At 47.5% G+C, this 23916-nt stretch overlaps 1 protein-coding gene across 6 annotated transcripts in view; it reads right to left on the bottom strand.

Annotated features, from left to right (window-relative positions):
• Positions 1-4214: 4214 nt before the first annotated feature.
• Positions 4215-23916, bottom strand: part of THOC5 (THO complex subunit 5) — a 33709-nt gene continuing 14007 nt past the window's right edge. For 5 of the 6 annotated variants that reach the window (XM_060122113.1, XM_060122114.1, XM_060122116.1 and 2 more), the window contains 15 exons: positions 22682-22814; positions 21927-21959; positions 20565-20642; positions 19858-19898; positions 19530-19629; positions 18743-18879; positions 17799-17911; positions 14070-14171; positions 13401-13497; positions 12771-12885; positions 10626-10729; positions 10394-10481; positions 8118-8233; positions 7255-7445; positions 4215-4452 (listed from right to left, as the gene is read on the bottom strand). In XM_060122113.1, the coding sequence (XP_059978096.1) occupies positions 4389-4452; positions 7255-7445; positions 8118-8233; positions 10394-10481; positions 10626-10729; positions 12771-12885; positions 13401-13497; positions 14070-14171; positions 17799-17911; positions 18743-18879; positions 19530-19629; positions 19858-19898; positions 20565-20642; positions 21927-21959; positions 22682-22814 (1512 nt within the window). In that variant the 3' untranslated portion in view covers positions 4215-4388. The remainder of the gene's footprint in view (positions 4453-7254; positions 7446-8117; positions 8234-10393; positions 10482-10625; positions 10730-12770; positions 12886-13400; positions 13498-14069; positions 14172-17798; positions 17912-18742; positions 18880-19529; positions 19630-19857; positions 19899-20564; positions 20643-21926; positions 21960-22681; positions 22815-23916) is intronic. The other variant, XM_060122117.1, reaches the window with a different exon arrangement.

Raw genomic sequence — 23916 nt, 5'->3', positions numbered from 1 at the left:
TAGAATATTATGCAGCTCTAAAAAAGAACAAGGAAACTTTGTATCTCTGTACTGATAAGGAAAGATATCCAAGATATGAAAAAAAATCAAGATGCATATAGTATGATATTTGTGTGCAAAAATAATTGTGTTTGCTTAAAGAATTTGAAAGGATACAAAAGAAACTAAGCAACTTGGTTGCCTATTTGTGAGGGAGATGGGAACTAGGCAGGTGGGGGATAAGATTGGTAGTGAAACCTTTCACTGTATTTCACTTCTTATGTTTTCTGGGTTTTGAAGCTTGTGAATGTATTACACTTATTCTAAAAATTAGATTAAAAAAAACCAATTTGTACACTGTGATCCAAGTTTAGTAAGAAAATAAATGTGCATGAAATCAGAAAATAGAAAACATCTAGCCTATAAGTGGTTATTCTGGATACAGTGGGAAGTAAATATTGTACTGGTTCTGTGGAATCAGGGAAGGAATAGCATAATTTCAGGGTCTACCAACTCTCTGCATTGCCAGAACAGGTGCCCCATCGGCATTTTAAACCAGTTGCTCACCCAAACTGTCACATATTTTAACTCAAGCTGTTTTTACATCCCAGCACATGGGTGAGTGACTGGATTTTAGGTCTTTTTGTAGGACTTTACATTTCAACTTGTTAGACTGGGTTCATCTTCGAAATATTTTGGGACCCCCATCCATTCACTCATTTCACAAATACTCTGAGGGTCCTTCTCCACCAGCCCCACTGGGGAGTGCTGGGGTTTCCTTTCCCACCTTAGGTCATCTGCAGAGGTGGGGGAAAGCCAAGTTAGAACAAGATGTGGTGAAAGCCCAGGAAGTTGAGGTGATCCTCTGGTGGGGACCAGGACACAGGCCCACAGACAGCAGGGAATAGGTGTGGCTAACAGGCTGTGGTTGGCCTAGTGTGATGGGTAATGAGATCCTGACTCCAGATGAGGACAGAGCCCAGCTTGGCCACTGACTGGTGGACATGAGGCCGAAAAGGAGGGACAGGGCCAGAGAGAGCGAGGCTTCCAGAGCCTGGGAACACTCCAGCAGGGGAAAGGGCATCAGGAAGGTAAGGCCTTCCTCACTCAGGAGGCCTCTTCTCCAGGCGGAAACCTGGAGGCAGAGACAAGAATCGCTCCCCTTTACTGAGTGGTGCTTGGTGTTGGACACGGTCCTGAGTTGATTCTTAATTCCCACAACCACCCTGGGAGGAAGGTTGACTGTCACCTCTAGTTGCAGATGAGGACCCCCTGAGGCTTCGAGTGATTCATGCAATCTGCCCAGGGTACACAGCTGCTCAGGGGTGGGACAGGATCCAGCTGGTAGGTCTGACACCAGGCTGTAACTCTTGACCACCACAGTACTCTTGGTGTACTTGTGTTGCTGAAATGAATAAATGGCCCAGAAGGAGCACCAGCCTGAAGCTACGTTGAGCCTGAAGCTACTCTTGTGGAAAGGAAAGCCTTGGAGGCAGACAGACCTCGCTGGGCTTGCATCCTGGGTGGGCAGCTCAAGAACCCTGTGAGCAATGGACAAGTCATTTAACCCTCTGAGTCTCAGTTTCCTCATCTGTAAACATGAAGGGAATGTGTACCCTTGGCAGCCTGCAGTAATTAAATAGGACAGTGAATGTAAAATCATGACTAGCACAGGGCCTGACCCAAAGTCGATGCTTGACATCTGAGCTCAACAGAGAGGCTGCTGAACACCATGGAAAGGCCAGAGTTGGGGCTAGCTACAGAGACAGGGAGAAAGTTCCTTTGGAAGCCTGGCAGCTCTGCTCCATCCCATGGATAGGGCTTTTAGCTTTGTTTCCCCAGAGTGATCATCAGGAATGCCCTTAAAATAAAAGGGGTCTTTGGATTTACTTGCAGAGAAAACAATTAGGGGAGGGCAAGCTTGGAAAAAGGGAGAGACTAGGAGACACAGAGAAATCAAAAATATGGGTAGTAGCTTTAAAAAGGCAAGGAACCTGGGCTGAGTCCCAGGTGTGGGAGGATGACAGAAGGGGGCTGCCATCTGGGATGTGCCCCAGTCAAGGCCAAGGCCAAGGCTGAAGAGGAAGCTTTGAGGTCCTCCCAAGCCAGGCCCCTTCCCCCTAAACTGCCCACTGGTGACACAAAAGGCTCAGTTCAGTAACTCAAAGGGGCTGGATTGTCTTGGGCTTCTCACTAGTTTTAAAACCTTACTCCTTAAGGCCAAAGGATTCTTTTGTTCAGCTTGTTCCTTTCAAGAGGGAAAATCTCTTCTGGAGGGTGACAGGCCCTGATATCCTCTGCCCAGGAAGCAGAGCCTCCTCCCAGCCCTCACAAGCTGTCTTTGCAACCTTGTCCCAGCTCTCGGAGACGGGCTTGTGTGCTGAGTCAGTTTGGCCGCCTTCCAGCCAAGAAGACAGTGAAGGCTGCAATGCAGGGGCCATTAAAGGAACTATTTTTAGGCTCCATTTCAATCTTATTCAGCACAGGCTGTGAGATGCTAGGCTTGAAAGTGGCCAGACCAAGGAGATGCTGGCGGAGACAGAGTCCCAGGCAAGTAGGTCAGGGAAAAGACAAAGAAATCTCACTATGGGAGAGAAAGAAGCTCCCAGAGGTTCATGTTGCTGTCCAAGGTGCAGGAGACAGACGAGGGGAGCTTTTCAGAGAATCAGCCCTCCTGCATTACCTGAGGAGTCACCAAGAAAAATGAGGAAAGTACAGCGACTTCCAAAAAGAGACTAGGGCAACATGCACCTGGGGAGCTCATTAAAAATATACCTCCCTGGCTCATCTTATCTGAGTCCAAATATTACAGTGGGGATGTGTGTTTCCAACCTACTCCCAGGGTAGGTGACTCTCACACACAATGAAGTTCAAGGACCTGAGGGCTGGAGAGTATCTAGGTCTAGAATTCAAAGGAATGATCCAGACTGAGGGGAAGGAAAGGCACAGGTGGTGGTGGTTATTTAACAACCCCCAGAGGTGCCATTCTCCTTTCCTCACTGGTCTCAGGCTTCCACCTATAAAGTGCAGGGTCCTGGCAGGACTAGGAGTCTCTTAGTTCATTGTCAGATGTTTATAACAGCCACCAATCAGGAGAATTTGGCCATCAGAGACAGTGGAAAGAGTGAGGGGAAGGGGGAAAAAGAGCTTTTGCTTTTTGTGCTATGCGACTTTGGCTTCCCCGGCCACCTGCTAACAGCAGGGACTTAGCATAACAAATACCAAGATAATGAGGACCTGCCAAAGCAAGGTGAATTGTTCTCACTCTGCTTTTCTTGGCCACCTAGGGAAAGCCTATCCACACATGCTCTTTCACATTGTGCCTTGGCTCCCACCTGCCCATGCAGACTGCAAAGCCACCCCTTCTTCCCTAAGGAGACACAAAGGCCACATGGTCAGGTGACACTTTAATAGGCTAGAAATAGAAAACCTGTCTTTGGAGACTATCAAGAGCCACATGCTTTACATGTACCTGTCCGGTTTTCCCAGCACCACTTATTGAAGAGGCTGTCCTTTCTCCACTGTACATTCTTGCCCCTTTATCAAAGATAAGGTGACCATATGTGTGTGGGTTTATCTCTGGGCTTTCTATCCTGTTCCATTGATCTTTGTTTTTGTGCCAGTACCATACTGTCTTGATTATTGTAGCTTTGTAGTATAGTCTGAAGTCAGGAAGCCTGATTCCTCCAGCTCCGTTTTTCGTTCTCGAGATTGCTTTGGCTATTTGGGGTCTTTTGTGTTTCCATACAAATTGTGAAATTTTTTGTTCTAGTTCTCTGAAAAATGCCAGTGGTAGTTTGATAGGGATTGCATTGAATCTGTAGATTGCTTTGGGTTGTAGAGTCATTTTCACAATGTTGGTTCTTCCAATCCAAGAACATGGTATATCTCTCCATCTATTTGTATCACCTTTAATTTCTTTCATTAGTGTCTTATAATTTTCTGCATACAGGTCTTTTGTCTCCTTAGGTAGGTTTATTCCTAGATATTTTATTCTTTTTGTTGCAATGGTAAATGGGAGTGTTTTCTTGATTTCACTTTCAGATTTTTCATCATTAGTGTATAGGAATGCAGGAGATTTCTGTGCATTAATTTTGTATCCTACCAAACGTAAGATAGATAACTAGTGGGAAGCAGCCGCATAATAGCACAGGGAGATCCGCTCGGTGCTTTGTGACCGCCTGGAGGGGTGGGAGGGAGGGAGACGCAAGAGGGAAGAGATATGGGAACATATGTATATTTATAACTGATTCACTTTATTATAAAGCAGAACCTAACACACCATTGTAAAGCAATTATACTCCAATAAAGATGTAAAAAAAAAAAAAAAAAAGAGCCACATGTGCGCCAGAGCAGAAAGCAGAGGCGCAGCAGTTGGGTCTGGGGGAAACAACAGGCTGAGTGGGAGGTCAGCGATGGCTGAAGAATCCTTGAGGATGGTTATATTTAAATGGCTTCATCCTGCTGGGGCCCCTAGAGAAACAGGAGAAGGGAGAATAGTGTTAATACTATACCCTTTGGGCTGATAAAATAAATTACAATTCATCCACACTAATAGGGACTACTATTAGCTGTTAAGGAAAAAAAAAAAAGGAATGTTGTAAGAAAAGCAGACTGCAGAACAACATGAAAGGTGTGATGCACTTCTGAAAAAATGTCTTTATGTGCCTGCAAAGGCATGAACACAAACCTGGAAGGGCCCTCACTGACGATGTGCACTTTGGGGGACAGCGCCTGGGCACCCTCACTTTTTAGTGTTTTTACCAAACTGCTCACTGTTGTTTGTTATACTTAACAACAAACATGTTTTATTTCTATGATTAAAGAAAAACCATAAAATCCTCCTTTGCAGGGAGATTCCCATGCAGGTAGGAGTCTGGGTGTGAAAAGAATCTGTACAAAGTTCCTGCCAAGAGCCACGTGCTTTATACTCATTACTTCTCAGACGCTATTTCTATCATTTTATAGATTTTAAAGATGAAGAAACAGGCTTAGGGACGTAAACTGTCTGCCCAACATTATATGGTCAGAAAGCAGCACAGCACAAATTCAAAACCAGGTCTGATGCCAAAGCCTGCTGGCCACAGGCAGGCTGACAATCACAGCCAAAGCCTGGACCCTGAGAAGCTTAGGTGCTTCAGCTCCAATCCTGAGCCCCCCAAGCAAAACTTCACACAGGGTTCTTTTCCATACAACTCCACAGTGAATGGCATCCAGCTAAAGGACCTCTCGTTTATCTGCCTATGACTGACATTCAATGGTAACCAGGAGGTGACACCTTGGATCTTGGTCTGAGGGAGGGTGAGAGGCAGTGTGTGGTATGTGTGTGTGTAGGGGTGTGCAATCACTTACTTAAGGGAGGGCTTACTCTGCCTGCACTGTGCTTGGCACTTTGCATGCTCTGCCTGGTTTAATTTCATCCTCCCAACAACACCTGAAGTGGATGCCATTTTAGGGATGAGGAATCTGAATCTCAGAGGGGTTAAGTACAGACCCCAATCACATAGGCTGGAGCTGCAATTTGAACCTAGGCCTTTCTGGCCCCAAAGGCTTTGCTCTTTTTTTTTCGACCGTGCCGCACTGCATGTGGGATCTTAGTTCCCTGACCAGGGATCGAACCCGAGCCCCCTGCGTTGGAAGCACGGACTCTTAACCACTGGACCACCAGGGCAAGTCCCCCAAAGCCTCTGCTCCTAGCCATGACGTCATGTACCTCCCCAACATCAGAAGGGTGCAGTCATCCAGGTAAGTCTAGGCATACAGCTGATGGAGACCCCATAGCCTGAAGGTACCCAGCCACAGGCAGAGCCAGACCTTGCGTTTCCTGCGGCCCAGGCCAGCCCTTTGCAGCCCAGCCCCTTGGCCTGATCCCAGTGGTCAGCTGAATTCCAGGCCAAGAACCTCACATCCCACATCTCATCAGTCATGGAATTAACTGGATCTGAGTAGCCAAAGGAGCACCTTCCCAGAATGTCCTGCCAGAGGAGCTCAGCCTGGGAGACATACCAACCACTTCAGAAAATGGGTCCTTCGGGAACCATTAGATAACAGAATATAAACACTGGCTGTGTGAGAACTCCCACCCTGGAAATGTGCTACAGCAGGCTGGGAGCGGGGGTAAGAGTTGAGTTCTCACGCAGACACACCAAGGAAAGCAAGTCCTAGAAGGCACCAACATCTAGCCGCCAGCTCTGCCTGTCAGCAGCCACTCCGGGGCTGCAGCTGGTTATTATCAGCTAGCATGACAAACCAGGCCAGGTGGAGGTGCCAGACGGAGGTGGGAGGATGCTGGGACAGCTTCCAGGAGCTGAAGCTGGCTGTGTGAGAAGAAGGTAAGGGGCAGGTAAGGCACCTTTTAGACTGACAGAGAACAAAGGGATGTCCTGATTAGATACAGATGCTAGCCCTTCGCAGACATCATTCCTCCCCAACCCCTTGCCCAAAAGGGAAGGGATGCCTGAGCAGTGTGGACTCTATAGAGTTCTGAAACTGGCTCTAAGAACGCTAGTTAAGGGATGAAAGGGAAAGAAAGGACCCAACATCAAGGAGAAAGGAAAAGCAGCTAGCAGTGCCGTGCATGTAGACACGCTAAATACCAAGCTGTCAGGGCCTGCTGGCATTTTCTGAGCCTCCGCCTGTGCCAGGATCCATTCTGGAAGCTTTACATGAACTCTCTCTACTTCATCATGAGTTAGAAAGTAACACCTTTGGGAAAGGTTCAGAGCTGAGCTGAAGTGACTCTTCCAAAGTCACACAGCTGGTGAGCAGGAAAGCAGAGATCTGCACTTGTGTTTGTGTTACTTCAAAGCTGGTTCCTTCTGTGACGCCTGACTGCCTATAGCTGCGATCCCCCGAGATGTTTGAGTACCTTAGGAAGTATAGCAGACTCTGGGGACTGGTGGAATGCATAGAGTTTAAAAAATTCATTTGGACCATGAAAAGCAAACCTACTGTTTTCCACAGAAAGTAGAGAAAGGAAAGTTCAGTCAAATCCTCTTGCTCACTTGGCGTGTGACCCACCTCTGGGGGGTGTGCATGATGAAAAACTGGACCAGGCTGGTAGGATGGGGGCCACAGGGAAAGTTTTAGGAATAAGGGAGCAAGCTCTCCCCAGGAAATCTGGCAGCAGGATTTTAATTTCCACAGTGAATGGAGATTAGTGCACTGGGAAACGTGCGTGCCTTCCATGCCAGGCTCACCTCTGCCCCAGGTCCCTGTGAGAGGCAGGGCTGGAGGTCCCTGGACCCGGCACCCCCACCCCTCCCCTCACCTCACCTGAAAAGCCGCAGACACATTTTCTCCTGGGGAAATTCCTTGGGCCCCTCCACGCTGTCGTCGTGGCTCTCCGTCTCCAGGTAGACATCCAGCAGCACGCACAGGCGCTGCAGCTGGTTCGTCAAGAGCTGGTGGCCGGGCCAGGGGCCACACAGCTCCTTGTAGCACACATTGACTTCACTCTCCATGGCCTATGGGTGGGAAAACCAGAAACTAAGCACCACTTTCAGGCCAGCTGGGTCTGATGGTTTCACAAGAAGTGCACCCGGGCCTCCGCAGGAGCTGGGCCTCTGCAGATCAAGCCGGACCGACTTGTCCCGAGGCTCCCTCTCCTCAAGACAATGGGGTCTTCCTGATCCTGACTCGGAACTTTCCCTGCCTTGCACATCCACAGACAGAGACGAAGATGTGTAGAAGATGAATCTCAAGATGAGATCCAAATCAGGTGTTAGGGTTAAAAACGTGCTCCATGACTACTGAATCAAATCCACAGGTATAACAATAATTAACAGGTGCAATGATCTCGGACATCATCTCATTCCAGCACTTTCTGTGCATCTGAGTTTATTCTCATTTCCACAGAAGCCCAAACAACAACCTTTCACAGCAGGTATTTATATTACCCCTATTTCATAAATAGGGTGAACCTGTGGACCCCAAGCTAGATAAGGGGTTGGGATGGGTCTGAGCTCTTTCTGCTACTATGTCATGCACCCTCCAGCAAACTCTACAAATCCCGGCAGACCCCTCTGCCCCGGGAATTGTGCCAGTGCCCAAGCCCTCAGCTGCGGCAGGTTCGGCCACTGCCCACCTCCCCAAGAAGGTTCTCCCTGCTCCTCCCACCACCCCCAGCAGGTCCTTACCCGAATATTGTCGTCGTTGTTGTTGGTTTTCTCCCCTTTCCAGTTCAGACAGAGCTGGAAAATGGGTGGGATGGAGGAGTAGCCGGGGTTCAGCACCACGGCAGCCTGGAGCTTAGCTGGGAAGGGATGGGAAAGGAGGAAAACTCAGTTCTGAGACCTGGCTTGTTAGCCGAGGCACGCTCCCCGCTGGACCCCTGAGGGGACACGAGCCACGACACCCCTCTGTGTCTCACATTAATCCAAGTGCTCAAAGCACATTCTGGTACTGACTTTTACTTTTGTTCTAGAATCTCCCAAGTGGAACTGCCAAGTTGCAGGAAGTGAGGTCCTGTGACTCTGGTCCCTCCAAGGACACAGAGCTGTGTGGACTCCCCAGAGTCTGGTCCACAATGAGTTTGCCCAAGAGTTCTATTTACTCCTTTGGCAGAAGTTTGTTTTCATTGGCATTTATTTGCCAGCAAGTTAAGGATTTTCCCATGTGAAGGTTTCCTGTTTTTCCTTTTCAACAATATTGGGTATTAACTGTTACATTAGTCAAATATATTTTTTCTATTCTGTTCTTTATCTTTATCTATTTTGTTATGTGTAGCTTTTTCATAGCTAACATTTAATGACTACCTACTGTTTTCCAAGCATTGTGCTAAGCCCTTTGCACACATTTTATTTCATCCTAATAACGATTCTGAGGTAGGTACCATTATTATCATCCCATTTTACATATAAAAAAACTGAGGCTCTGACAGAAACTTCCTTAAGATCATCAAGCAGCTGCAAAGCAGCAATGCTGAGTTTAATCAGAACTACCTGATGCCAAAGCTGTGTTCATAATCATTAAATGAAATATTTGCATTTTTTAACTTTTTCATTTTTTCTCTGGTGATAGCCTTTGCCTTTTTCAATAGGATGACATTTATCCTCTCCATCAATGGGCTAGGCATTTAGCCACTCCTTTTCATTATTTATGGAGGAAAAAAGGAACTCTCTGACCCACCAGTAATTCAAATAAATAAGAGAACAAGAGAGTGTAGGTTAAAACAATTCTTCCCTGACAGTCACAACAACATTTATTAAAAAGTGACACTTTCCTGTTGTTTCTGCCGTAACAGTTTGCACATATTTCGGGGTTTATCTCTATTCACTAATTTTTGCTTTTTAACCCATACCATGTAACTGTTGTCCACTTATTCATTTAAATTTCACTCTTAATTTTTCAAATTCTATAATGCATCTAATGAAAATTTAAATGATCACATTCATTCCATGTATGAATCTAGAATACTTATCATCTTTCCAAGCTTTCTTCCGCTCAACCAGGAAGCAGAAATGATGTCCTCCAATGACCTCCCACCCTTGGGGCTTTGTAAATTTACTGGATGCGTATTTTGTGCCCTTTCAAAATAGCACTCTGTTGTTTAGGGATGAGGTTAAAGTATTTTTTAAAAGGGGAGAGGATGGAAAGCAAATGCAAAATTCCAAATAGCAGTCACCTATCGTCAGGGTGAGAATGAAGTGGGATCAAGGAGCCTCAACTGTATCTGAAATTATTTAATTTCCTCAGAATATTTCTAAAAACATGCAAAGAAAAAAAAAGGAGAAGGGAAGAAATAGAGACAATTGAACATCAAAGAGTGCAAGCTTTCCTGACATGTCTCGTACTGTCTTGGAACTACAGACAACTTCCTCCACCCGGTGGCCTCAGCACTGAGCCCCTGGGGTGGGATCCTGCAGGCTGTGCCAGACCTGCCAAGGCTGGGGCCGGATGACAGCACCACAGGCAGCATCAGGGTGGCTCCAGCAGGAAACCCTGGCCGATCAGATGCCAGGACAGCTGTGAGGTATCACAGCTCTCGATGCCTCCCAAGTGAGTGCAGGGACTGCAGAGGGAGGAGGGTCCTGCACTTCACATCCTGAGACTGACAGCCCTTCCCTGAAGAGGGGGACGAGCAAGCATCTGATTCTAAAATGTAATGAAACAAAGGGGCTAAGAGCTCAGGCTCAGAGGTCAGACTGGGTTTGTAACTAAGCCCTACTTTCCTCATCTACAAAGCAGGAATATCACCAGCCCCAGGACTGTCCTAAGGATTAGCTGATAAACCACGGACATGACTGTTGCAGAACAAGTCCTGGCTGAATGCTGCCTCTCACAACTATGACTGTTTGCTAAGTCCCCACTACAGGATTCCAGGATCTTTCGCTTCCTTTGGGCAACTCCCAGGAGTGTTTTATTCTCAGCGGCTCCCCTTGCCTAGAGCAACTGTGATCAGCAGAGCAATTACCTGTGCCCCTTTCCACGAGTGCCATATAGTAGAGATTGGTGTCCCCAGCCAGTCCCGCCTCCATGATGTCTTTGGTAAAATGCAGTTCCTAGAAGTCACCAAGGACAAGGGGTGAACTGCTGGCTCCTCTAGTCAAATCACCTGCTCTTCTGGTGGAGGAGCAGGAGCTGAAAGGTGACGTGGGCCTGCAGTCCCCAGGACAGCAACAGTGGCCTGTCACCCCTCCACCTACCGTATAATCCTCATGGGGAATCGTCACCCACTTCACCAGGCGAGAGACAACCTTTGCAGGGAAGAGGTACTGGCAGTCACTGGTAACTGGCACAATGCCGTGTTCTAAAAGAGAGCAGGACAGGTGGTGTCACAGGTAGGAATCAGCTGGGTAACTAGCTGTGTAACTAGCATCTTCTGTAGGGCTCAGATGGCCCTGCCAACTGTCCAGGTACACTCGGTACTCAGGTGCCCAGGTCAACATGTGCCAGAAACGAAGGCACACCAACCTGACCTTTACCCAGTGCTTGTGCTTGAGGCCGGACCCAGCACCAGCATTCACAGCACTTTATCCTTAATGCAAATGATGGCCTGCCAAACAAAAAAACCCCCTGCAGCCAGAAACAGAGATGTACGGTGTCTCTGCAGCAGTGACTGTTAATTAGACCAAATAGCCAAGAGGGCTGTTCTCAGAGCTGACCTTGATGGAGAAAGGACTGAAGTGTTCTGTGTTGGTTCCTCTAAGGGAAAAGAGCAGGAGGACTGCTCCAGGGTGAATTCCTGCTGGCGTTTCAATAAGCAAACGTGCCAACATGGTAAACGCTGTCCAGGATGACAATCACCCAACCCTGGGACAAAACAAACTAAGCAATGCTGATGGGGAGCAAGTAATGCTGCCCTGGAGAAAATAGGGTCCACATGAGGCCTCCAGACGGGTCCTGGGAACTCAAAGCCTTTCCTGACAGTGGCTCTTTTAGATCAGAAAGATCTTAACCCTCACTCCTTACAAGTCCCTTGTACATGGTAGGCTCTTACAAGTATTTACAGAATGAACAAATGAAAAGCCCCACATGGCCATCATCTTGGTCAAGGGCTCATCAGAATAACCTGGGACCTTATGGAAAACACAGGGGCTCAGCCCCACCCTGGAGGATGTCAGCTCAGGTGTCAGGGGAGGGATGAGGCGTAGATCCCTGGACAGCTGTATTCAAGTAAGCTGAGCGTAAGCTCCACAAAAGCAGGGCTCTGTCTTGTGCTCATGGCTCTTCTCCCAGCACTATTCTGGCTGCCTGGAATGAATTAGGTTCCTATTAAAACGCACATCAGGACTTCCCTGGTGGCACGGTGTTTAAGAATCCGCCTGCTGGGGCTTCCCTGGTGGTGCAGTGGTTGAGAATCTGCCTACCAGTGCAGGGGACATGGGTTCGAGCCCTGGTCTGGGAAGATCTCACATGCCGCGGAGCAACTAAGCCTGTGCACCACAACTACTGAGGCTGTGATCTAGAGCCCGCGAGCCACAACTACTGAGCTCGTGTGCCACAACTACTGAAGCCCGCATGCCTAGAGCCTGTGCTCCACAAGAGAAGGCACCGCAATGAGAAGCCTGCACACCGCAACAAAAGAGTAGCCCCTGCTCACTGCAACGAGAGAAAGCCCGCGCGTGGCAACAAAGACCCAATGCAGCAAAAAATAACAAATAAATAAATAAAATAAAATAAATTTATATATATATAAAAAAGAATCTGCCTGCCAATGCAGAGGACACGGGTTCGATCCCTAGTCTAGGAAGATCCCACATGCTGCAGAGGAACGAAGCCCGTGTACCACAACTATTGAGCCTGTGCTCTAGAGTCCGCGAGCCACAACTACTGAAGCCTGTGAGCCACAACTACTGAAGCCTGCGTGCCTAGAGCCCGTGCTCTGCAACAAGAGAAGCCACTGCAATGAGAAGTCCGTGCACCCCAACGAAGAGTAGCTTCCGCTTGCCACAACTAGAGAAAGCCTGCACATAGCAACGAAGACCCAACACAGACCCAAATAAATAAATAATTAAAAATATATATTTTTTAAATAAATAAAACGCACATCAAAGTCTGACGTGCACTGACCTAGCATGATGCTCCTGACCAATCTGCTAACCTGGGCCCCCAAAAGGCTTTGGGCTGAGACAGCCCTGGTGGCCCTGAGGAGAGCTCAGACCTCTGCTTGGCAGCCTACAGCTCTCCCCAGTGGCCCAGCTAACACCTCTGCTCAACAAGAGCCAGAAAGCCAGCCCGTTTTGATTTGTCATCAGGATTCAAGAAATCTGAGTGCAGGGCTCCGTTGTCTTTGTCCCTGTGTTGTCTGAGTGGCTCTCAGGTCACAGCCCTAACTAGCACCAGCTTACCCAGGGAGGCAAACTGCTTGTGGAGGGCCAAGCGGGACTGCACCCTGGTCTTCAGCAGTTTCATGGTGGTCTCCATGTGGCTGGCGCTCAAAGAGTGGTCAGTGATCACAGTGTGCTGTGGAGGACAGCGAGTGGCACACATGTTAGTAGCTCCCCATCCCTTCCTCCAGGCACCCCTCTCTCCTAGGACCTGCCTGCCTGTGGCAACCTGGACTACCCACGTCCTGAGATGCCTTCTGGGGACAGCAGGGTTTCCCTACTGTGACAGGCCAGAGGCTGAGTCCCAACAGGAACGATACAAGGTGCTGAGATCTTAAGAGGTCCCCTAGGGTTCATTTCTGGCACCTTCTTACATAAGACCAAGGGGTAGCAGCGCCTGGAGCTGCACTGCACGCAGGGCAAGGATCCAAGTTACTTTGACCTAGAGGGCTAACAGGCTCATGGCAAAGGCAAAAGGTACTTAAACACTTGTAGGCCTTGGACATTTTAGTATCCTGAGTGGAGGGAAGATAGATCATAGCCCAGAGGGATAGCATTCTGCTAGTTCAAAGTCCCAAAGCCCTTCTGGAGTCTGTATGGGACAAGAGGAATAGAGGTCCTCAGCCGAGGGGACCGGATCAGTAGACACACCTGGGGCTGCTCTTTGGGGAAGTGGAGGCCACCCATCTTCTGCACCCACAAATAGGGATGCCCTAAGTCAAGTACGTAGTCCCTCAAAGTCAGGATGCTGCAGATAAGAACACAGAATGAAATGATTCTATAAGTCATTTCTGCAGTGGTCCCCGGATATATCCCTCCTCCCACCTTCTCATCCCCCCAAAACAGAACGGTCCCACAGGCTCAGCTGCACCCACGGCCAGGCTGCCAGCAAAGCCTCTTAACTTCATCAGTTCCCTACTGTGAATTTCATCTCTCCTAGTCACTTTTCTCTTTTTCCCTTGGCAGCCTTCAACTCATTAGCAAATATCAATAAAAAGGCAGTACACTTGATCTCTTCATCAGTCCACCAATTTATAAAATATTTTTTAAACTTTAATCCTCAGAGAATTAAAATGTTAAATACATCTATTATCACGTTCCCAGAGTTTTGATCCTTCCACCCTTCCCCACCCTCCATGGCCTCATAAGCAGGAAAAGGCATGTGTTCCCTTCTCTGGACAGAGCACTCCCTCTTGCCCAGCCGCCTCCCCTGTCCCCTGGGAGGCCTCTGGCCCTAACAGGTCTCCAGCTTTGGGTTTGAGCCACAGGAGAAACTCAGAAGCAGAGAGGCTGGGAGAGGAGGAAATGCTGCTGACTCACCCAACTTTATCAAACTGATACTGATTGGCTGGATTTGGAGTTTTCTTTCCATGATCCCCAGGATACAAACAGCTCAGTACTGAGTCAGGAGACAGCAAGTCACTGGAAGAGGAAAAAGACTGCAGTGAGAACGCCGGCCAACCCATTGCTTCCACGCAGACGTGGGCATTTGGCGGTGGTAACGCCCCCTCTCACTGATGATCAAAGCCAGACCCTTTACATGCCTGAGGTCATCAGATAGTCATAACCCTATGAGGTAGGGAGTATCATCATTTCCATTCTACAGAGGAGAAGATCAAGGCTTTAAAAGATATGGCTTGTCCAAGATCACACTGCTATTAAGTGCTGGAGCCAGGATTTACTCTATTCCATCAAAGACAGTAATACTCTTAACCACCAATTTTTTAAGAAACCTATCCCTTCAAGAGTTACATGGTGACCAGAGCCTTTTCCTCAGGGGAGCAAAGCCCTGTGACACAATAGGAATAATCAGAATTTTCATAGGAGCAAAACAGATCCCTTCTACCCCAGAGAGATCCAGTGTGAAGCTTTGATATTGTGCTTATCTCACTTTTTACCAAATCTCATGCTATCACAGAAATAGGTCCCCTTTAAAATTCCCAGAAAAAGATATATCACATAGACTGGAGACAAGGTGACCTAGTGCTGTAAGCAGAGAGACACGGTGATGCCACAGCCACCTACTCACAACGGTTAAACATGTAATTAAACGTGACAATCAGAGAAGAGATGGGGAGAGAATGGAGTAATTTGATCACAAAGGTCAACGAGGCCCATTCTTTCCCTTCACCAAAGGGAGTTCCCCTTCGCCTTCCAGGGACAGCGTCAGGAGTGACTCAGGCGGAAACTGCTGCTCTGAGCCAGCAGGCCTCCAGGAACTTAGCACCGGGAGGGTGGCAGCTTCTGGCTCTGCCCTGCTCTCTCTCCTGACAGTGTCTCCCTGCACCACCACGACCCCCAAGGGTCTCTGTCCCCTTCGCTGCTTCACACAGAGAACCGGCTAGAAAATGAATAATTGTCAGTCTTTTAGCCAATGTTTAGTGACTGTTACTAATATACAGAATCAGCCAAAATGAAACAGAACAGCTAAAAATGCACAAGATTAGGATTTTAAATTGATGAAACCTGATGGAAGAATCAAATCTTCTCGACAAAATTTCCATCTGCAGTATGTGGCTCAGGACAACTGAATTTGGTAAAAATAATGGCCATTAAAGAGAAGGCTATATACTCATAAAAATATGACTATTCAAAACACTGTTCAATTACTCAAGTCTTTGTTATAAAGTTTTAAAAAAAGAGATTTTTAAAATCTTCGTAAAGTGGAAATGGAAAATAATTTAAAATAATTCAATGCCTTAATGAAAAACTGATTAATGAATTAAAGTGGCCTAATGGAGATCATTCTGGAAAACAATTTCTTGAGGAAAATTCAGCAAGGTTCATATAATTCTGAATAAAATGTTTATAATAAAAACATGAATTTCCTAATGAATTAAGAGATCCTGGCATCAGTCGTCAATGTTGCTAACATCTCAAAAATAGAGACAGCCTGTGCCTCCTGATAAAATCATGCAACATCTCTGACACAGTGCTGCACACCCACCTCCCCCGCTAAAAATGGAATCTGATCAGGTCTCTAAATCTACCTACAATTTACAGGAAATACAGGGGGAGGGAGTAACACGTTCAATTGTACCGCAGGGATGCAATCATCAAAATGCAGCCTGGGGGAAACCTACAGAGCAAACAACCTACTTTCCTCAACAAATAAAAGATGGCAGGACATTCAGATGGGAAGACACCTGAAAGAAGCTTCATCCAACTGCAACACATGGATCTTAAAAAGATCCAGATTCAAAACCCAAACTGTAAGAACAAAACTAACAAAGAACACTTATAGGGAAATCTGAACTCTGACTAGATAATTGATATTAAGGAATTAGTGTCATACTGTGATTAAATTGAAATTTTTAAAAGTATCCCTGTTTTAGTTGATAAATAAATAAAACCACACACCATGGTGTCTCCATGGGGCAAAAGCAGCCTTGAGCAAAGGCCTCTAGGCTGCGAGTCTGAAGTCTAGGCCCAGCACTTCCATAATTGGACATATGCCCCTGAACTCAGTTTCTCCATCTGTAAAATAGGGGGGGATGAGCTAGACAACACCTGAAGGCCCTTAAAGAGCTAATCCTGGCTTCAGGGTGGTGTTTCCTTTTGGGTTTTCTCCCCTTTGGGGACCAGGGCAATGACAGTAGTGTAGTACCATGGTACACAGGCCCAGCTGGCTTTGAATCATCACTCTCCATGCACTACCTGTGACCCTGGGGCAGCCTCTTAACTCTGCAGAGCCTCAGTTTCTTCACCTTGTAGAGCTACTGTGAGAATTAAATCTGATGATGACAAACAGCTGTCATTTACCAAGCATTTCACCTATGCTAAGCATTTTACCTGACTCACACAGGCACCCTGGGAGGGGATCTAATTAATGACTGGAGTGAGGAAACAGACTCAGAGGTCAGGTAATCTGGCTAAAGGTGCACACACAGCTGTGAGGGGAGACCCGGCACTCGCAGAGCTCGTAGCCAGTGTGCAGTCCTGCCCCTATCACGGTATGTGCAGTGCCCCACAGGGGAGTGGGCTTCAGTGCACACTGGGGCCAGCCTGCAGCCCCGTGACTTAGCAGACAGGACATCCGAGAAGTGAGCAGGCAGAACGATCACGACAAAGAGCTCCACTGTGGCCAGGGCCATCATGGGGCCCTCGAGCTGCTCACTGGACCAGCACTGCAACTGGGTTCTCTGAAGAAGCCAGCCCTAGGCTCCCTCTGCTGGGGTGAGGTGGGAACAAGGTCAACTCCATCCAGAGTGCTCGGGGTGGTCCAGCAACACTCTCAAGCACAGGGACCAAGGATGCAGCCTGAAGGGGGTGTGGACTCTAAGTGCAGGGTTGAAAACCCAGGGGAAACGCCACCATCAGGCAGGCCTGGGAAGAGTTCCATCCCACCAGACCCACGTCTCCCTCACTGATCTTTCTACACCTGACGTGAGGACTCACTGGAAGCAGGTGGGGCAGGGTCGGGAGGTGTGCCAGGCCAGGTGAGCCTATTTCACCCCCAGGCCCTCTCGGTCCTCCTCCCTTCTTCCCACGCTGGCTGTGGAACAAGCAGCCACGGTCAGGGCCTTTCTGGGGATGCTCCACCTGTGGCTGCCACTACGTGCCTCTGCTCACCCTCCTCAAAACCCCCACAGGGACCCGCCAGTCTTCCTCCCACTGCCCAGGTAAGGACAACCTGGGATTGAGCTGAGCTGCAAAGTGAAATCCCAGCACCTTGGGACAGAAAGAGACAAGAAAAAGAGAGGCCTAAATTTGTCAACCTGGTAAGGTCTGCCAAATCTCACTTTCACATTCACACTCTTTCCACTGGTGTAAAAGGTGGTGCCCTGCCCACTCAATTTACAACAGGCTGTAGTCACTTCTAGCATCTGCTGTGTAGTGAGAGGACTTCACCAATTCAAGTCAGTGAGTGCTTTCCAAATACCTGTGATGTACCAGGACTTCGGGGCTGTGTGGACGTGACAACAGAAGCCAGGGTGGCCATGAACTCCACTCAGAGCCAGATGAGGGAGGATCCGAGAGGAGCCCAGCACCAAGGCTGCCACCACACCCCCCTCCCATGCCCCACCCCCCGCAGCACCTGTCCAATACCCTGCACTGATGGGGGTGATCAGTTCTGTGGCAGTTGTCACTTTGGCTTTTACCGTCATGATGTTGAGGTTCATGAGGTAGTAGAAAGTCAGGTGCAGTACACTGTCATCTGGAGGGGAGGAGGAAAAGAAGACATCATTTATGAGTTAAACACTAGAAGAGCGTCAACAGTATTATAGAAAGCAAAGTCAACAAGACTTTTAAGATCTTTCACTATAAAAACAACTTGATGGCAACTTAACATTGAGTAAAAAAAGTCTCTACAAATTCTTTGCTACTACTCTCTCCAAGAGGTGGAGCTTCATTTCCCTCCCTTGAGTGTGGACTGGACTTAGAGACTCTGCTTCTAACTAACACAACATGGAAAGGAAGCGATCAAGGGATCACCAAGTGATATGGGTTAACATCACTATTAACGAGACGAATTGATACCTCCGACCCGATTAGACGTGACGGTGAACACTGCCATCTGTGGTATTCCTTCCCCAAAACCCACAACCTCAGTCTAACCAGGAGAAAACAACAGACAAGCCCAAATTGAGAGCCTTTCTACATAATACATAAACCTCATCTTCCAAAGTGTCAAGGTCATGAAAGACAAGCAAAGACTGCAGGAGACTAATAGGCATGACGACTAAATGCAATGTGAGATCCTGGATTGGATCCTGGAAGAGAAAAAGGACACTGGTGGAAAAACCAGGGGAATGTGAATAAGTTTGGTAGTTAATAGTACTGTACCAATGAAATTGACACTGATTTTGATTACTGTGGTTAAGAAAGATGTTGATATTGGGGTGAAGAGCAGGTGTGAAATCTTTGTATCATCACTGAAACTCTTCTGAGTCTAAAATTATCTCAAAAATTTTTTTATAAAAAGGCAAAGAGAAGACAAGTGTGTAGAGTGTTTCCATTTATGTAAAAAATAAAAGGCGGGGCTTCCCTGGTGGCGCAGTGGTTGAGAGTCCGCCTGCCGATGCAGGGGACACCAGTTCGTGCCCCGGTCCGGGAAGATCCCACATGCCGTGGAGCGGCTGGGCCCGTGAGCCATGGCCGCTGAGCCTGCGCGTCCGGAGCCTGTGCTCTGCAACGGGAGATGCCACAACAGTGAGAGGCCCGCGTACCACCAAAAAAAATAAATAAATAAAAGGCGAAGGGGTTAAGTATAAACTTGTGTAAAAGCTTCTAAATGCATAGTTTATTTCTTGAAAATACATAGGAAACTGTCACAATGGTTGCCCTTGAAGGTAATGACCAGGACCAGGGTCTGGAAGTCTGGGGTGAGAAGGAAACTTACATCTGACTGCTAACTCTCATCCTGCTGGGATGCTTTACCATGTGCTCCTTTACCCATATGAAGCCAGTTTCAAAACCCACTGTCTCTGCAAAATACGAAGTTCTACTTATATTTATTAAATTAAGCAGGTTGGTCATATTACTCAAAGCCTGCATACTCTTGGCAACTTGCTCTGTGTATCTAACCTGTCAAGTTCAGAAAGAGGTGTAGTTCCATCAAGCATCCCTAATGTGTCTGATGTTTTTGCTATGTTTTCAAAGTTATGGCTTAGGAGGGGGAAAAAAATCAAACTCCATGAAGAACAACAAAGGAAAACAGAAATATGAAACCAGAATCTTTTCCTGGGTAAGGAGGCATCAGCTTGCTGGACCCCGCAGAGCGGCAGCTGGCTGCACTCCTAGGCGCTACGAGATCCCCCAGACCAAGGGGAGCCAGACCTTTGCACCTCAGGTCCAGCATGACGGACAGCGGGTGCCTCTTCAGCATCTCCTTGCGCTTGTCGTCCAGCTGAACTCCCAGTGTGGGTCGCCGGCGTTTCTGGACAAAGGAAAGGGTCGAGCCGGTAAGCACTGCTCACGGGAATCTCCCCCGTCCCCTTCTCCCTGCTGGCCAGGGCCTCACCACTGGGACCCGTGCTTCAGCTCTCCAGCTGCCAGGATCCCAGCTCCCTTTCTTTCAAACCTCTTTCTTCTGCTTCTAGGGAGGATGGCACCCGCCAACTAGTGGGCCCCTAGGGCAGCCGCTCGGCACTCCCCACACTCTCACCGTGGTCTGCTCCTCCTCAGCATCCGAGTCACTCTCGTCATCTGCAGCGACAGAGAGAAGGCAGCTCGAGGTGAGGGCTCCCAATTCTCCTGAGAGCACCTCAACCCAGGGCGCATAATAGGGCCCAGGCTTTTGTAAATGGGTTCCTTTAGAATAAATATTTGCTGCTTCTTATTCAGTATAGAAAACAGAGTGATGCAAGGAAAAGAAAAATGACTTATAATCCCATCACCCTGTTTTTTTTTCAGTGATTTTTAATGTCATCCTATGGACCACAAGCTCCTCCATTGGTGGTGGTGGTGGCAGTAATAACAGTAGTATAAACAACAATAACAGAAGCTCATATAATTTGAGGGGTTACTGTGTGCTGAGGATGATGCTAAGGGGTCTGCATGCATGACCTCATTTAATCCACACAATAATTCTACATGAGGTATTACTATCTTGTTTTGACAGGAGAGTAAACCGAGGCTCCGAAACGTTAAAGAACTTCCCTAGGATCAGTGAGCTGGTGAGAGGCAGGCTGAAATCCAAAGGCAGTGCTTTTCCCTGTCTACCCCGAGCACTAAGACATTAAAGCTAAGCTCCCTGCCACACAGAACCAGGACGGCTAATTACCAAAGGACCAGCACTGGCCCTGGGTGGTGACCTGGCATTCCTGGAACCAGCTACAGTAGACGTGGGGGAGGATCCTGACCACCACTTACCTTGGGAGTCCTCGGGAGGCTTGAACAGAGCCTTGGCCTCATCCACGCTGCCTTCAATCGCCACAGACAACGTCTTATCTAGGAGCAAGAAACAGCTTTCTGTGAAAGTTGCTGAGAGATGGAGCTAAGCTACACGACCAGGCCCGCCCTGGGGCTGCACTTCCTCTGCTTCTGTCACAGCTTCTTACTGACCGGGCCTGGAGGGCAAAAGTCCTTTCTCCAGATGAAGAGGAGCAAGGTGGGAAACCTAAGTTTCCCATCATTTTTTCCCATCATTTACTGAAAACAAGGAACCCAAAATGCAGATTCCTGGCCAAGCATCACCTGAGACTAGGGGTGAATGCTTCTCTTTTCAGGCTTACACCAAGGCACAGAAATCCAAATCGATGGCCTAAAGCCACACGGCACAATTCTACCAACTGTCTTAAAGGTTCTCATCCAGAACCTGTAACTGTCCACATTCTGGAAACGACAGCTCTCCCCTCAGTTCTTATTCTCTGTTCTGCACTACACCTAGCACCTGGCACCTGCCTGATACCACAACATTTAACTGGGAGGCAGCAGGACAGTGGGTAGGAACCTGGAACCTGCAGTCCAGTCCCGGCCTGAGTCTCTGCTCAACCAACTCCCAAACTTACAACCTGGAAAGTTATGTCACTGCTCTGAGCCTCAGTTTCTGCACCTATGAAACAGGGACTTGACAAATGGTGGCTGCCCAGTTGGGTTAGGAGGACTGAATTTTAATTATAAAATTACTTTTAAAAATTAATTTTCAATCCTCACAGCAATCCTATAGGAGCAATACTATTACTCTAGCCATTTACAGATGAGAAAATTAAGGCTCAAGGAAGTTAGATACAACAACCAAGAGGTAAATAAGTTAGGATTCAAGACCAAGTCTATTCAACTTGAGCTTGGTATCTCAAACACAAAGCTAAGTGGCCTGCTCCCTGCACCAGGCCTGACACCTCAATGAGCAATGCCTGGGCCTGCCTCTGTGCAACTCCGTGGGTCTAGCGCTGAGAGATCAGATAGGCCATCACCCTTCCTTCTCCATTCAAAAGGGTATACAGAGACGCAGATAGTCACAGGAGCCTGAAAGGGTTTGTTCAAGTGCACAAAGAGGGATGACAAACTTCCCCCAAGTGGCGGGCCCTTGGGATATTCCTCAGTGGCTGACCACTGCTTATCTCTGACAACCCTCATGAACCATCACACCTCATCCCAAACAAGCTGGCTGCCCCCATTAACACTGGCAAATGCTAGACTGTTCTTTTGACTAGTTTATTCCTGGAATTCTACAGTAAAATGGGAATGGAAACAGGCTGGGTTTTAAACACAAAAGAAAAGAAAATTACTCACCCTGTCTAGGGGGCTGGGAGGATTTCATATGAGCTGATGATGAAAACAGGAGGGAGAAGAAAGGGGAGGGAGAGGATCAAAAGGACCAGGAAGACACAAGAAGAGAGACAGTAATGTGTTGATGCCCATGGCTGGGAGGAGAGGCATGCACTGGCGCAATGTGTGTCTGTCTGATGCAGTGGGGTGGGCGTAGGGAAGAAAACTTTAGGTGCTGGGTGAAAGCTTGCAGTAGGGCAAAAGGCAGGATCTCTAAAAGCTTCTCAAAATCCTAGTGGAGTCATGGGCTGCCTTCAAGCTTAATGAGGACACCTCCTCTCCTTCCGTAATTCACTGTTATGACATGCAGCCTGTTCCAGGGCTTGGTGAAAGCCTGAGACAGCTGGCTGGGACCTGTGTTCACCAAACCCTCTCTGTGAAGAGAGCAGGAGGCACTGATCCACCTGCCAAGTGTGCCTTGATGGGGTGAGTGCTTGGGAGGCCAGACAGGCTGCCTGGGCACTGAACACAACAGCCGACCAGTCAGGCTCATCAAAGATTCAAAGCCATCCATTCTGAAATGCCCATCAGGTTAGTCCAGCCTCAGGCCAGCTGGTCAAAACAGCCATGCCGGGCAGTGCAGAGGGGAGGCAGCATCTATCACCTGAGGGCTTCTGAGTAGGGCCAGGGAGCTTTCCTCAGCAGGAGGTGCTTCCAAATGACTCAATTGGCCACAGCTGCTGCTCCCACAGCCCCTCCCTGCCCAGCCCCATACTCACCACAGGCTTGCCCATATGCAGTGGCCTGGACAAAGAGGACATAGAGGGGAGGTGGTAGGTGTCGGGCTGTCTCATACTGCTTGTGAGCTTGGTCGAAGGGCATAAACAGATACTCCTGCACCGGTAGGGAAGCCTGCGAGCAAGGAAGGAGGGATTTTGTTTTTCTTTTACAGGCACACACAGGAACATGTGGCTTCTTAGTTACTTAGTATACAGTTTTTTATTTATGAAAGTGATAGCAGCAATAAACAGTAAGAAAATGAACTTTAAAAAAAGATACCATTTCGTCTAGCATCAAGAAAACAACAAATATCTAAATGTCAAAAGTGTGTCAACCTCTACACAAACACCTGAGAAATGAAAGATCTAAATGAATGCAGATATATGCCATGTTAATGGCCTCCAAGGCTTAATACCACCCAGATGTCAATTCTCCCCAAAGTATCTATGGATTCAATGCAATCCAATCTAAATCCCAGCAGATGAAAATAGACTAGCTGATTCTAAAACTTATATGTAAATAAAAGAGGCCAAGAATAACAGAGATAATCCTGAAAAATTAAATTGGAGGACTTACATTATTGAGCATCAAGACTTCTGATACAGCTAGAGTAATAAGTCAGTGTGATATTGGTGCAGAGACAACTAGATCACGCACACACAAACCCAAACATATACAGATATCTGATTTATGACAAAAAAGGCACTGCAGAACAGTGGGGGAAAGAATGGTCTTTTCAATAAATGAATCAGCTGAATACCTATGTGGGGAAAGAATCTGACCTTCACCTCACACTATATACAAAATTCACTTCCAGGAAGACTATAGATTTCAATGTGGAAGGTTAAACAATAGGGCTCTATAAGAAAATACGAGAATATTTCCATGACCTTGGGACAGAGAAAGGAAAAGACTGATAACTGGATCGTGTTAAAATTAAGAACATCTGCTCATTAAAGGATACTATTATGAAAGTGAAAAGGAAAGATATCTGCAGAAGACTCATCTCCAGAAAATATAAAGAATTCCGGGCAACCCAACAGAAAAATGAGCAAAAGACTTTAACAGGCCCTTCACAAATGAGGTACTCCAAAAGCCAGTTAGTATATAAAATGTGCTGTGCTCAACGTCACTGGTCCCCAGGGAAATGGAAATTTAAACCATAAAAGATACCCTCCAGAATGGCTATAATCAAGAAAAATGACAACATCAAGAGTTGACAAGGATGTGGAAA

Source organism: Lagenorhynchus albirostris, chromosome 14 (genome assembly GCF_949774975.1).
Source record: "Lagenorhynchus albirostris chromosome 14, mLagAlb1.1, whole genome shotgun sequence".
Taxonomy (NCBI): Eukaryota; Metazoa; Chordata; class Mammalia; order Artiodactyla; family Delphinidae; genus Lagenorhynchus; species Lagenorhynchus albirostris.
This window is presented reverse-complemented; position numbering and strand designations above follow the sequence as displayed.